The 15,306-nt window shown below is 34.8% G+C and overlaps 1 protein-coding gene across 1 annotated transcript in view; it reads left to right on the plus strand.

Moving 5' to 3' along the window:
* The first annotated feature begins 9,733 nt into the window (after positions 1 to 9,733).
* The window catches only part of LOC145689383 (BRISC complex subunit Abraxas 2-like), a 48,885-nt gene continuing 43,312 nt past the window's right edge, over positions 9,734 to 15,306 (plus strand). The window contains exon 1 of the mRNA XM_081763539.1: positions 9,734 to 9,855. Coding sequence (XP_081619665.1) covers positions 9,751 to 9,855 — 105 coding nt within the window. The 5' untranslated portion in view covers positions 9,734 to 9,750. The remainder of the gene's footprint in view (positions 9,856 to 15,306) is intronic.

Consider the following 15,306-nt stretch of genomic DNA (forward strand, 5'->3'; position numbering starts at 1 on the left):
CCGTGGACCCCCTTCTACGCCCACAGTACCAGGGCAGGAACATAGAGGGAGCCCACGCAAGAGTACGACCGTAGGGAGTAGACGCGTCATCGATGGAGGTTATAGGCCTACTGCATGCAACATAAGAATAAGAATAGTGCAATAAACACTTCACATCGTATTCACTCATTTGAACTTAACTAAAGCACTTGTAATGATTTGAAAATGGTAACATTAACGTTTGAAAACATTTCAAAAGGTAAGCTATGACTTTTAGCAATTCATTGGCAACAGCTGATACCAGGGGCGATCCAGAAATTTTGAGGGGGTCGCAGACCTGAAAAATAAATTTGAGACATTTTTCGATATTTGGTTCGCTAACTAAAAATGTGGACTGCAGTGCTTCATAACACGTATTTATCTCCCCACTTCTGGAGGCAGCATTGAGGAAAGCCATGTTGTTCTACACGAGAGAATCCAGGATTACCATGAAAAAAGTTTTTATCACAATCTTTTTATTATTGCATAATTTTATTATTATTATCGTTATTTTTTATTAAATTGCATTAAGTACAGTAAACTATTTTTAATTTCATTTCCTATTAACATAATTCATATTAATGAGTTGAGTTGATTTTGAGTTTAACGTCCTTTCAGCAGCGAGGCTATATGATACGACACTTACTGATGAAAGTGGAATCCGTATCACATGAGCTCCCGCCATAATTCATATTAAATATGTAGTGATATCCAGAGGCAGACTGGGCCGCCTGGATACCCGGAAATTTCCGGGTGGCCCTGCCCTCCGCAAAATCATTTTAAGATATTGCTCAATTGATTACGGTATAACTATTTCAAAACTCCGTTCTCGTTCATAGTAACCAGTGGTCTAACTAACGGGCCCGCAGTGCTAGCGAATGAAGGGCACTAGGGAAAGGGGGCCCCTGATCAACTCGTAGCCTTGTTTGTTGAAAAAACAATAAGACAATAAAAGAAAGTCAAAAATACATGTAAGTTATTAACTCGAAAATGTAATATTGTCCATAATTTATGTATTCAATGGAATATTATCCATTTTCTTATCCAAGAGTAACAAAGACATTATAAAGCTGTGAGAATTAACAGGGCATTAGACTGGGACAATTTCTTTTTATCATATATATATAAAGTACAAGGGAAATAGTGAACCCCAATGGAAACGCGCCACTCCTTTCTTGCAAATCTTTATTTTTTAACTTATGATTTTATTTTATTTTTTAGTTGTTTTCAAAACTCATGTAGAAGAAGGTCTCCACTGCTGATGCAATCATAGTATTTTTTTAAGTTCGAGTCGATAAAAAGGATGGGGGATAGCAAGATGCGGTTTCTAATTCGGTATACCTAACAATAGTGCACGAATATTGACGAGGATCAATTTGCGAATATGCGGGGGTTGGGGTTGGGATACAAATCCAGGGTAGATTAAATTAGAGATTTAAAAAATTAATCTTTGATGCTTCTTGTCTTAATCCTCGCCGATTTACTGATTTACTAAATGAGGGTATTCTAGAATGTGCTTTTCAGGAGATAGCTGAAAATGTTTACTTGAGCATAAAAATTTGTAATCTGAATTGTTGAATTTTGCTAAAATTTTTGAAAAACTCTGCCAGACTACTGTGATAAAACAAACAATAAAGACTTACTGACATACAATCCGATGTAGATGTTTCCAAATGCGACATTTAAACTGAGTGTAGTGACTCGGAGGGAAAAAATGAACCTGAGGAATGCATTGCCTTTTTTTCAGAAGACCAGTCTTATAAGATGTGCAACAAAAATCATCCTTGTAAGCAGGGTTACTTGTGTTGCTGCAGGTTGCTAGTAAAATATAACATGCATGTTTCCACTTTCCAAACACTGTTTACTATATACAAATATGTAATATCTCTTTCAGTTACTTGGTTATAGGTACGCATACATAACTTTACATTTCGTGGGGGCGGGGTCTCCAGCTCCAGCTAAGGGTTCATTTCTAAAAGGGCAGTCCAGACTCCAGACCAACTTGGTATTCATCAAGGCCCTTAAGCATCATTCTCCGGGTGGGCCCTTGTACTCCCAGTACGCCTCTGGTGATATCTCAGGAAAAAGATAAGAAAAAACTTTAGGTTTTATAACTTTGTATGATGTTAATCTCTCTCTCTATACACACACACACACACACACACACACACACATATATATATATATATATATATATATATATATATATATATATATATATATATATATATATCGTGATATAAGTGAGTACACCACTGCTTTGTGAGTAAATCGAAGATCGATTGATCCAGGGTTCAGTAAAACTAGTTACGCCACTGATATAAGCCATCGTAAGAGGAACACTTCACGCACTATAAGTTTATCCATTAGGGAGAATAAGGATCCGGCTTTTAGTAGGTAAAAATGACTAAAGATAACGTTTGTTGTTAGTCTGCAAATGCACGTAATTTTTTTATTTAATTGACACTTGATCCGCCAAATGTGTACAGAATTACAATTTGCGTGTGCAAATATGCAATAAAACTAACAAGCAAAATCGGTTATTTCAGTACTTGCTGCTGAGTTTTACGAAGATATTTGTTCCCTGACACACTGAAAAATGTGAAAGTCCGAATGAACATAAGCGGAAGAGAAACAGAAGGCATAGGGGTGCTCGTTAGTAGTGTATACATAAAAATAATATATACATTATGCAATATGCTGCATAAACAAGTACCGTAGACCTCTGAGCACGTTCAATCTGATTCTGCATTTTTCGATTTTCCCTTTTCCACGATATCCAATTACTTTATCCACCCCATCAGTTTTTGTTACTAGTGTTGAATGGATGGTTTTAAGTTTAGTGTCCCTTTCAGAACCGAGGCTATGTGAGACGTTGACTACAGCTTAACGTAGGATCGAATTACATATGCTCCCATCAGGGATCAAAGTAATAATAATTTTGTAATAAATGTCATAATTTTAAGCTCCTTGTTACTAGTGTCATGGTGATCGTCGCATGTCGTCGGTGCATTCTTTTCCAACGCAGTTCCGCAATAATTATGCAAACTTTGTTTAGTTCTTTTAAAATGCTCTTTGTTTTTAAATAACTACACAGAGCTTCCTCGTGCCTATGTGGAGAGCGTACGCGCCTTTGGCATGAAAGATTCTGGTTCGATTCAAGGTGGGAGCTTATGCGGTTTGAGTTCCATGTTAAGCCGTAAGTCCAGCATTAAAATGTCAAATCTTCAATAATAATAATAATAATAATAATAATAATAATAATAATAATAATAATAATAATAATAATAATAATAATAATAATAATAATAATAATAATATATTCATCTCTACCTCTCATGGCTAAATGGTTAGCGTACGTATCTTCGGTGCAAGAGACAGCAGTTTGATTTGGGGGGGCCACGGTGGCTCAGTGGTAGAGCGTTCACCTCTGATGCTTGGGGTCCCGGATTCGATCCCAGCCCCCACCAAGTGAACTTTGTGGTGGACAAACACCGTGTGCGTGGGTTTTCTCGGGGTTCTCCCGTTTCCTCCCACTTTCTTCATTCCACAATTTCATGCATTACTCACCATCACCGTCTCCTTTAGCCTCACCAGCAAAACCGTGGAACGTAAAAATCAAAGATTTATATTCCGGTGGAGCTAATATTTGAATTCCACGTTAAGCTGTGAGTTCAAATCTTAGATTACTTCGCTGCTGAACGGGACGCTAAACCTCAAATCATTTAAAACAGTTGCATGTTTACAACAAACTCAATCAATAAATGAATGGAAATCACATAATATACAAGGTCCAGGTAAATATTACTGGCAAATTATGGATATAAATACACCTAAACCATGGAATTTCATACATAACTGGACAAAATATCAAGTAGACCCTAATCCTATTTTACCGACTACTTTTTAATACTGTATTAACACTCTCTAAATTGTATCAAATAAACAAAATTGAAACTAATCTATGTTGGTGCTAAAAAGATATTGGCTCTATTGACCACATAATTTTTTCTTGTGAAAACACTGGAAAAGGAAGGAAATTGATACTGGATAAAATGTTTAGAAATCTTGTATATGGACCTTACCCTATACAATACCTTCTGGAAACAAATAATTGGAATCTTTTGAACCATTATAGAGTTCTTACAACTCAACGAAATACAATTAAAATAACGAACGAATCTGATGAAGTATTTAGCGAAAACTCATAATTACTAGATTACAATCAAACTTATTAAACTATATCTAATTATTAATTTGTTCCAGACCAGTCCGAAAATCCAAATATGATGTACTTTATATATATATACAGGGTGGGCCATTTTAATCAATCCACGGAAATATCTGAAAAATGATAAAACATAGAAGACATGTTTGATGTACACGTTATATATCGCTAAGGGGGAAAACCAATTCCGCCAAAAGTACCCCTCCTCGCCCCCCGTAAATGGGGGTAACGGGGGTAACTTTGAAATGTCAAATGGGAACATGGGTCGAGTAATACCTCGTTCGAAAGGTCTTCGAAAACTAAGTAACGCTGTACCAAAAGATTTTCCATATGGAGCATCAGTTTCAAAATGGCCGCCATGATATGGTTCGGAAACCATGGAAGGTAAATGAATGGAACAAAATTGAAATACGTAAATATCATAGAGCATATGGATCCCTGTGATCATATCGTTGTGATCCCTGTAATCCCAGTGGCCTCCCTGAAGGGGTCTTGTGGGCTAACTTCAAACTTTCAAATAGTAACATGAGTCGAGTGGTACCTCGTTCGATAAATCTTTCAAAATCAAACATCTTGCAGCAGAAAACTATTGAGTTGAAATGACACTGTTCTCAAAAGTCCGCCGAAACATAGTATCCGTGTCAGAGAAAAGGTTTAGTACCCGTAGTATGAAAGCGATTGGAGATAAATCAACAGAAGAAAAACTGGAGTAGGTAACTGACGTACGGCACATCGAGGGGTGTTGTCGAGGTGACTCCAAGGGCCAACTGAAGGGTATCCGGGCCAACTTGAAAATTTCAAATAGCAACTTGAAGCGAGTAACATCACGTTAGATAGACAAATTAATATTAAACAGCTTCTGTAAGAATATTTTCGACATGAGACACCGTTTTCAAAATGATCGCTAAGACATGGTGCCTGTGTCTAAGAAAACGTCTAGTGCCCATAGTATGAATACGGTTAGAGATAAATGAAAATAACGAAAATTAAATAGGAAAACCACGGACGGCATTCCATGGCTCGAGAATGATACAACAGAGATAAAACTGTTAGAGTAAAATTGCCATAATGTATAGAGAAAAATCCAAGTCCTGCAAAATAATCTCTCCCTGCGCTCTGTATGTGAGTGAGGTGGAAAGTATCTGTGAAAGTTCAAATTAGAACTCTACTTTAATTCGCAAATTAAGGCTACACTACAAATAGGTATTGTGTGGTTTGTAAGAATGACGCTGTAGTGACTACAAAAGGTGAAATTTTATTTGAATGGTAACGCACATTTGTATGGCTGAGTATGATTTGATGCGAAAACAGAAGGAACGTTATAAGAAAGAAGTTGACGAATAATGCAGTTGCTAGAACTCACAAACGTGTGAATTTCCTAATCTCCGTCGCCACAGAAACTTTTATGCAATGCGTGCTGGTTATTCGGAAAGCGTTACATACGCACCTGGGCATTACGAAGCTGGGGATATACGTACGCACCGTTTCATCCCTGACAATATGACATGAGTGCTAATAATTAATCAAAATGTAACTGTGGCCATTCGCATTAACTCAGGGTACCAATTCTCTATCAATGAAGTCTGCCTTCCAAACATCATTGGGTAGGTCAAGCGTACGCCCGAACCGTTGTCCGGTCGGACATTGAAATTTTGAAGTTAGCCCACAAGACTCCTTCAGGGAGGCCACTGGGATCACAGGGATCACAACACTCGATATGCCCTATGATATTTACGTATTTCAATTTCGTTCCATCATTTACCTTCCATGGTTTTCATACTATTGGTACTGAAGTTTCCGAACCATATCATGGTGGCCATTTTGAAACTGGTGCTTCATATAGAATATCTTTTGGTACAGCGTTACTTAGTTTTCGAAGACCTTTCGAACGATGTATTACTCGACCCATGTTCCCATTTGACATTTCAAAGTTACCCCCCATTTACGGAGGGCGGGGAGGGGTACTTTTGGTGAAATTGGTTTTCCCCCTTAACAATATATAACGTGTACTTCTAACATGTCTTCTATGTTTTATCATTTTTCAGATACTTCCGTGGATTGATTAAAATGGCCCACCCTGTATATGTATATATATATATATATATATATATATATATATATATATATATATATATATATATATATATATATATATATATATATCCAAGACAGATATAATTCAACAATCTTAACTTTATGTCTACCAACAGACATTAACAAAATCAAATAAGACTTTTAAATAACTGATTTCAAGGATTATACGGAATCTCATTGACCAGGATTATTAAGTCAGAATATTCAACTCACCTCAAGTATAACGAACTAAGTGTAATAGGGAATTCAGCTATAAGGCTGCCTAAAAATAATCAAAAAACCCTATGACTGGGTTAAATATATATGAATAAAGAACCTCAAATCATCTTATATATTTTCATCAGTTTTTATTTATTAAGGTTTTACTTTCGTAAAAAATCTTGGATAGTAATGACAAAATGTCAAACACATATCACCCAGGGGCGGACTGGTATGAAAATTTCACTGTAGAACAATTCCACCAACCGGCCCGTTTTAAAAAAAAGGTAGCTCCTATTTTTTTGTTATCCAAAAATAATTTTTATAATTTTATATTTTTAAATTGGTCCTTTATAAATTAAGGTAATATGCGCTCTTGTAAGTTAAACTATATTCAATTCGAAATAGGTCTACTTTGTGCTAAGTATTCTCAATGTTCCTTTATCTTTACACAATCGTCAAAATAGTATAGATATTGTACTGTTTTAAGAGAAAGCTTTTTTATGTATTTTACTTTCTATTTTGAAATCATACAAAACAAAATTTTGGGAGTTGGCTAGCTGTTATATATTTTAGGAAGTTTTATAAAGTTGTGAAGCGAATTAGAAATATTAGCACATAACTACAGCCAGACATTGATACATACGTACAGATCTTTCAGATTACATTTTCAAGTTATGAGCATTTTTTTTAGAACAACACTTTTTTGTGTTACACTATCTATGACGTTGTCTACATTAATATATTGAAACATTTTCTTCTACAGTGACATAAGCATAAAGGATTCCAACTTATCCTGTCATAGAGTCGTTCTCAGTCTCTGTTTTTTTATTAACTTTAACACAGAAAAGGTTCTCTCGCATGCTACTTGTGTAAAATAAAGTGTGAGCATGTACTTCCCTAACAGCATAATATGTGTTAGGCATGTGGCATATATAGGTGTTCCAGCTACGTTTTAGGATCGGACACTAGGTATATATGGTATTCATGTGCTAAGTATGTTCTTAAGCTAACTAAAGTTTTAGTTACTTGTTACACCTAATTGCTATTTGCGACTATATACCACATTTATATACCTGGCTCAGTTTCGCACTGTGACAGTCATTTGTTTTTTATGTCGTCACTTGGGACATATATCTTTCATGTTCTAGGGACGTCCTTTAGATGCATCCTTTTTCAGATACTTATTACACATAATTGATATCTACAGTGACGCACTAATGACAGTCAGCTGTTCGCATTTCCTCATGTACAGTAACATACAACGGTTTCTCGCGCTATCTGCTCCACTTCCTGAATTCAGTAGTTATGTACTGTACGTATACGGTATGTTAATTGTTCTGTTTATTTTTTGAATATTGTTAGGTAGTATAATTTGCTGATGAGATATAATGGGCAAATTTTATTTGTGGCCGTTGAAGACACTGTGAATGGACTTTGCGCAGTTGTTTCTGTGTTTTATTTTTGTAGTGTCTACTTACACTACTCTTGAACTCAGGTACGCAAGTTCTATATCCATCTCAAACACCCGAACCCCTTCCCTTACATAAGCAGTGCTCTTGGCGTAATTGATAATTTTGAGTACCTTCTTATTCTTTATCCCTGACATACGTAAATAATTAACTGATCACATATGTATGAAAGATTCATCTTAATTTTTATTCAACATTTTTATTTCCAAATTTGATGCATTTGTTGCTTCTAGTGCACAATCGCTTAGAAAAACAAAACAACAAATGCATCAAACTTGGGAGATGAATTTAGAAGAAATAGATGACATAACTGATGAATAAAAATTAAGACGAATTTTTCATTCATATGTGACCAGTTAATTATTTATTTACGTATGTTAGGGATAAAGAGTAAGAACGTACTCAAAATTATTACAGGTTAATAGTGATCATCTAGCAAAGTTAGTGGGCGTTTCTCGCACAATTGGACCAAGTATGGCTTATTTCTAAACAAGCTGGGGCGTTAATCCAAAAGAAAAATCAAAAACATTTTTTTACATCTGCGATAAATGTAACAAGGGGAAGGCGTTCTTAGTTGGCACTGTCAAATGATTTTAATCAAAGTTTTGTGTACAAATTTGAAATCAAGAAAGGTGTTGAATTATAAACTGGATGGTCTTTGCAAAAACTAGTTGTGAGCACCATAATTTAATATGTGATGTAATAGAAATGTTAAAATTATACATAGTCATAAAATTCATGTGTAGGTTTTTTAAATATTATTTGGACAAATACTTATTTAAAAGATAATATATTTATTCCTTGTAGAAAGTGAACATAAATCAAGAATTCTAATACAATGTACTTAACATTTAATGGCATTAATAATCCCCTATCACTCATTCTCTTTCTCTCTCTCTCTCTCTCTCTCTCTCTCACACACACACACACAGACTCACATATATATATATATATATATATATATATATATATATATATATATATATATATATATATATATATATATATATATATATATACAACATAGAAAGAAAGAAAGAAAGAAGTCAATAAGTCAAAAAGCTCTGTACGTGAATATCCTATCATTCAATTTGGCCGAGTGCAATTTGATCCACGTAATGAGTGCAACTCTTGGGATAAAGCGAAACTGTACCTCCGTGCATAATCGTTGCACGTTAAACTAAAATAAATAAATATTAATAGAAAATGAAATATTTTAAGTTTCACGTCCCACGGTTACGCCGGCTAGGCTAAAGGAGACGGTGATTATGAGAGATGAGTGAAATGGTGGAATGAAGAAAGAGAGGAAACGGGAGAACCCCGAGAAAACCCACGAGCACGGTTTTTGTCCACCTCAAAGTCCATACGGCGCGAGCTGGGATCGAATCAGGAACCCCAAGCACCGGAGGTGAATGCTCTACCACTGAGCCACCGCGCCCCCCAAAATGAGCACTGAGTTTGTGTTGCTTTGATGAAAATCGTTGTGGAGTATTGTTGCCTGTGCAAGGAGATCATTCCGCAGTTAGTTTCGCAAACGTAGGTCTGAAAGCAAAGTAAAAGATACAACTAGCCAATCAAATTTTTATTTCGAGCATCGAAAATTATAACGAATGTTTTGCCTTGCGCTGACGCAAACCGTAAATACATGAGGCCCAAATGTTAGAAAATTACACTATTTTTCAAATCATCGGGACACATTTTTCTTTTTCTTCTAATCTTATGACGATGTGATACTGATTCATGCATTGCATATTTCTCAACATGGCGTCGAGTGTATATGTCTCGTTGTCAGGACCTGTATTGTCCTTTCTATTATACGAAAATGTGAAAAGCTTAGGGGATCAGGTACGTCAGTTAGAAATTAAGTTTGTGTGAATGATAAAACAATATCGCAGATCGAAAATGTACGATATTAAATTATGAACGTGTGAAAATAGTTACGCATTTTCATTGTTTTAAATGCTGGGAAAAGCATTAAGCTATACTAAAAGAAGCTGTACTTTATTGTACCGAGTAAGAACACTCCATTTTCAAATATTATTAATCTGTACTGTGAATTATAAACTTCAGCAATAAACAAACATCAGTATTAGGCATGGGCGTTACCACTAGTACTGCGATGCAAATAAGCTACAGAATTTTACTCGCCCAAGAAAAAAGCTTCTAGCCCACATCCCACAATAGACATGATTTACTTACCGGTTATAGTTAAGGAGCCGTACTTCCCATTTAGGGAGGGATGAGAAACGCCATACTTTCAGGAATTATTCAGTGACTATCTAGGATGTTAAAAAGTAGGTAATAGACTGAGTTCTTGCCCTTGTACTTAGGGTGTTTAGGTAGTGCAACATTAAGATGTATCCTCGTGCACGGGAGATGAGAAGTAGCTGTTCTTAACTATTACCATCCCTGCATTAGTATGTAGGTGTAGGGTAATCCATCAATACAATGTAAATATTTCGTGTTATCAGCACTTTTTTTTTTTTTTTTTTTTTTTTTTAAAGAAAAAGGAACAGTTCTGGAGTCAGCATTGATAAATTCTTGGGTGTTATCTGTTTTAAGTGTAGGAGAGTGGGTCCAGAAATATGAAACCTAAGTTAACCTGTTTGCACACAGATTGTAAGATGTTCAGTTTGCCCATTTTGTGTCGGGAACAGAACCCAACCAACCCCTGTGGGGCTTCTAACCCGTTCCTACTACCATTACGGATCCGTATAGTAAAACTGCACGTCTAACTTTAGAGCTTTATAAAGTTCTGAATGCACTGAGTGAATAAATATAAAAAGAAAAAAAACACCTTAGCTTGAGTTAATTATAAAACAAATTGATGTATGCATTATGCTTATAGCTTATTTAAAGTAAAATATACAATTTTATACTTTAGAAAATAGCGTGCTCCCCATTCAGCACCGCCGAGGGACGTTATTGCTCATACGTTGACGGGTTTAAGGCTATAGGTGCCGGTACTATCACTAACACGGGCGTCTCTGGCGGAATGACGAGGGGAACGCGTCCCCCCAATATTTTGAAGTACAAAATTTTCAATTTTTATTTTACTTTATTTTTTTTTTTTAACAGAAAAACATACAAATAATAGTAATTCTATTTATTTGGACTACAATATTCAGGCTGTGAAACGATTATAACATAGTTCTTGATATGTCTAAGGGAGTTCGTGAAAGTAAGAAGAAAGGTAACAAATTGAATTGAAGATAATAAACAGGTTGGCATCATTTATATCACTTTCTTTAATTTCCCCCTCCCCCAAATTTTACATGCCAGAGACGCCAGTGACTAGTAAATACATTAGTAAAACTATTAGTATTATTTTTTACCTTTTGATGGTAACAAAAGTATTCAGTAAGATTTGGTTTTCCAAACCAACAGTTTAGTTCAGTCATTTCTTGCTACTCTTCAAATAAGCATTCTGTAGAATCGACACCAGCAATAGCGTAAAAATTCTTGTCAAATTTAAGATGCTTAATGCTCGGAGCTCCGAGGACTACGTAACGCTTGCTATTTCAAGTGTTGAGTTCAGATTTCCGTATTAATGGAAGTTTCGATGTATAGTAAAGCAAGCTGCGTTTTCAGGGAAAACCCATCGTGAAAGAAGTGATCGGGAAATTCCCGCAGTTGGACCCACAAAGCATTGGAAGTGAATACTTCAACAATAAAACTATTTATTTTACGCTGGAAGATATTTAATTTCGTTTAAGAAATTTTGAAACGTTTACTTTATAAAATATGAATTATAGGTCCATCTTTGTTAATTGTTTTAAATTAATTTTCGGAAAAGAATCGTCTGGCAACAAGTGCTCAGGAAATTCCTATAATTAAACGCACACAGCATCGAAAGTGAGCTTCAACAATGAAACCATTTATTTTACGTTGAAAAGTATGTATTTCATATAAGACATTTTTATGAATTATGTCTTTGTTTTAAATTAATATATAGCTAATTGGTATTCATATTAGGCGAACGTCACTGAGGCTCCTAGGATGACTCGATCTACATTTGTTCGTTTGTCTTCCCGTGCCATTTTTCAGGATACAAGCCGGAGACACACTTAATCTTCTGTATAGATTTTGGCGGTATACCAACGTAAAATTACCAAGTGGCGGCCATTTTTTTCCAAAATAGCGGATATCCACGCTACAAAGCGCAATTTTCAGTCTTTTATGTTAACATTTTCAGAGTAGAAGCACAAGAGACGAATTTAGCTGTATATATTTTAGCAGCATAAAATTTCAAAATAGTGGGTATCCACCATACTACAGGGTGGAATATTCGGATCTTTTTAAGTTGAAATTCTGAGGGTAGAAGCACGAAACACACTAAATTTGCTGTATAGATTTTCTCGGCAATCCAACATAAAATTTCAAAACAACGGACATTTTTTTTCAAAACAGCAGTGACTATAAAATTGTTGCAAGTTGTGACAATCACAGTCTTGAAATGTAAATCATATTTTAACACTTTTACCCCAAAGTCATTGAAATATTTCGAAAAAACTCACGTGAGCCCAGGAGGGTTTGGTTTTTTAAAAATGCCCGGGTTTTTTCAAACCCTGCTAGTCACGGAGCAAAACAATACGTTTACTGTAAAAGAATATTAACGTATTGTTTTGGTCAGCGAGTAGTTTAAATCAGATTTAAGTCTGTTGAGAGTAAGGCTGGTACAATGGAAAACCTTTAATCCACTGTGCGGTACAAAGTGTGTAATATTATTCGATTCATGAAGAAATGTCGAAGCTATTTGTATAGCTAACGTTTGTCTTAGTTAAAGTAGTAAGCTAGAAATATAAAGATGATGTTTTAGGTGACTAGCAAATACGGCAAATTTTTACTTTGACTTGAAAAGTGACTGCAACCGATTCATCTGACCGGTTTCGGAGCAATTTAGGAATCATTTCCCAAGAACGATTCAATTAATCAGAGCAGTATAGGAATCAGTTCCTCGGAACAGACAACCTGTTACCCTCCCTTTGAACTCATCCCTAGGACTGTACTGGAGAATAGAAATAGTATCTTTGGCAACTGCTTCCCAAACTACTCTGGGAACCGGTTTAAATAAATCGATTCTTAAACAACCGTAATTCACAAATTCTTCAAAATGTGGATCAAAATACAGCCACAGATAAAACTAACATACTTTGAATGAAGTGAAAACCAGTTTCTAAACTAATCTAATCCCAACTACCAATAATCTTGAACTTCGATATTTAATTCTTAGCAATAAATTTTAAAAAGAAACAGTGGACAGCTTGTATTCGGAAACATATTGAGGCTACCACCTCCCAACCCCTCCCTAAAATATAGCTGTATAGAATAAACCCTATAAAAACACATTTTGTAATTTTAAAAAAATGCACAAATGTAAAACAACATCAATTAAAAAATAAAAAAGACTCACCGTGCGATTGCTTGTAAATTAATCTAATGTGCCACCCATATGCAACAGGCGCTCCCTTAACGCGCAACGCTACTCTCAATATCTATTCCTTACGCTTCCCGTTCCTCAAAGAATGAATCCATTGATTGAGAACACAATATAATCCAATTCATGAATAAAGAAGGGTATTACTGAATATATTAGTAACCAGAAATGTACTAGCCTCAAAATTTATCTCGATTCTTCTTATTCTCCCTCCTTTACCTTCCACTATACTATCTCCGCGTTCCTTCCTGAGCGAAGACTTAATTGATTCCTTATCTTACCGTTCTCTCAAGGACTTCCTTCTCTTTCCTTTAACTTATTGAGAAGCTGGAAGTGCAAATTGACTCGCTTATAAGTAAAATGTCTAGGGGATTTTTACTTAACTAAATCAACTCTCGGATACGATTTTTTAATATAGAAATCATAGACACTTTTAAAATTTAACTATTTATTAACTAATTTAAAAAGTGTTAATTTATGAAATTCTAAGATAAAATCTAAATTTCCTGACTAGAATTCTTAATTCTTAATTGAATCTCTAGTTTGTCCATTCAGTGACTAATTAGGATGGGCCTGTGGAGTTACTAACTCGCGTTCACTTACAAGCTGTTAGTACACTCCTTAGTTAGTTTCTATCAGCACTGCTAATCATTTATAGAGTGCGTCACCTAATTCCCTGTCTTGGAACTCATCTTACCTGAATCCTTTCCACAGAGGAGACTAGCTAATAATTTAAGGTTAGGTATGGGTTAGGTTAAGGGTATTGTTGGATCCGTATATTGAATCCGGGAAAATTCTTTGATCAGGCGTCAAAATTTTATGGAGTCCAGACTATTGGACTCTCACTAACTATTACAAACCGAGTACTAATTGTGCTTTGAACAAGACTGAAGAATAATTAATGATTCCTTTTATGAATTCGTCGTCTTCTGCTTTAATGCGACTTTTATGTATAATATTCGTTCTACAAGAAATATATAAATTTGTTAATTAAGTGTATGACAGTTAGGATAAGATAAACAACAAAAGATACAATTTGCTAGTTAAATGTATTACCGTTAGGAGAAGATAAACAACAAAAGACAATTTGTCACTTAAATGTATTTTCTTACATATACGGTACACAAATGAATAACAATTTCTTGTTTTGTTATAATAATGTTTACTATTGATAAATACACCGAAATGCTGTTTTTTTTTTTTTTTTTTTTTTTTTTAGGGGTTCATACAAACCCCACGAGAGGCAGTTATTGAAATCAGAAGTATCTATTTATGTATAAATGGGTCAGAGCCAAAGTGGATCTCAAATAATTCGTATCTTTATTCTTTTTTTTTTTTTTTTTTTTTTTTTTTTTTTTACTGATATGCAAATTAATTCGTTGTATTTCTTTAACTTGGACTAATAAAAGTCGTAGTGAATTAAATATAGAGAAATAGTTAGCAATTGATAATAATAATTATTATCCATATTTAAGTATTACGTTTGTCCTACAGATTCCCTAAGTAGGTTTTAAATGAGCACATATGATTCTTTTATTAACCAATGAATCCATAATGACTTTAACAAACAAGCAATTGGAATTGTGCAGACCAGGAAATAAACCTTCATAATTATAACAAAAACACAATAACATGAAATCACGCAGATGTTCATTTCTAATTTATATTTCAGCCAAATGCTACTGGATTTTTTTTTTATTTTATATTTTTCACTAGTTCCTAGAGTTTTTCCTAGTGTTGCTTTAATTCTACGTCTTTCCTACACGGCTAATTAAGCGTAATTTATTGTTAGGATACATAGTATTAGACTAGTGTTGTTCCCGAGATGAGAAATATCTTTTAAATTCGAGACGATATTA

The sequence above is a fragment of the Thermobia domestica genome, chromosome 1 (assembly GCF_964235325.1).
Source record: "Thermobia domestica chromosome 1, izTheDome1.hap1.1, whole genome shotgun sequence".
Classification (NCBI taxonomy): domain Eukaryota; kingdom Metazoa; phylum Arthropoda; class Insecta; order Zygentoma; family Lepismatidae; genus Thermobia; species Thermobia domestica.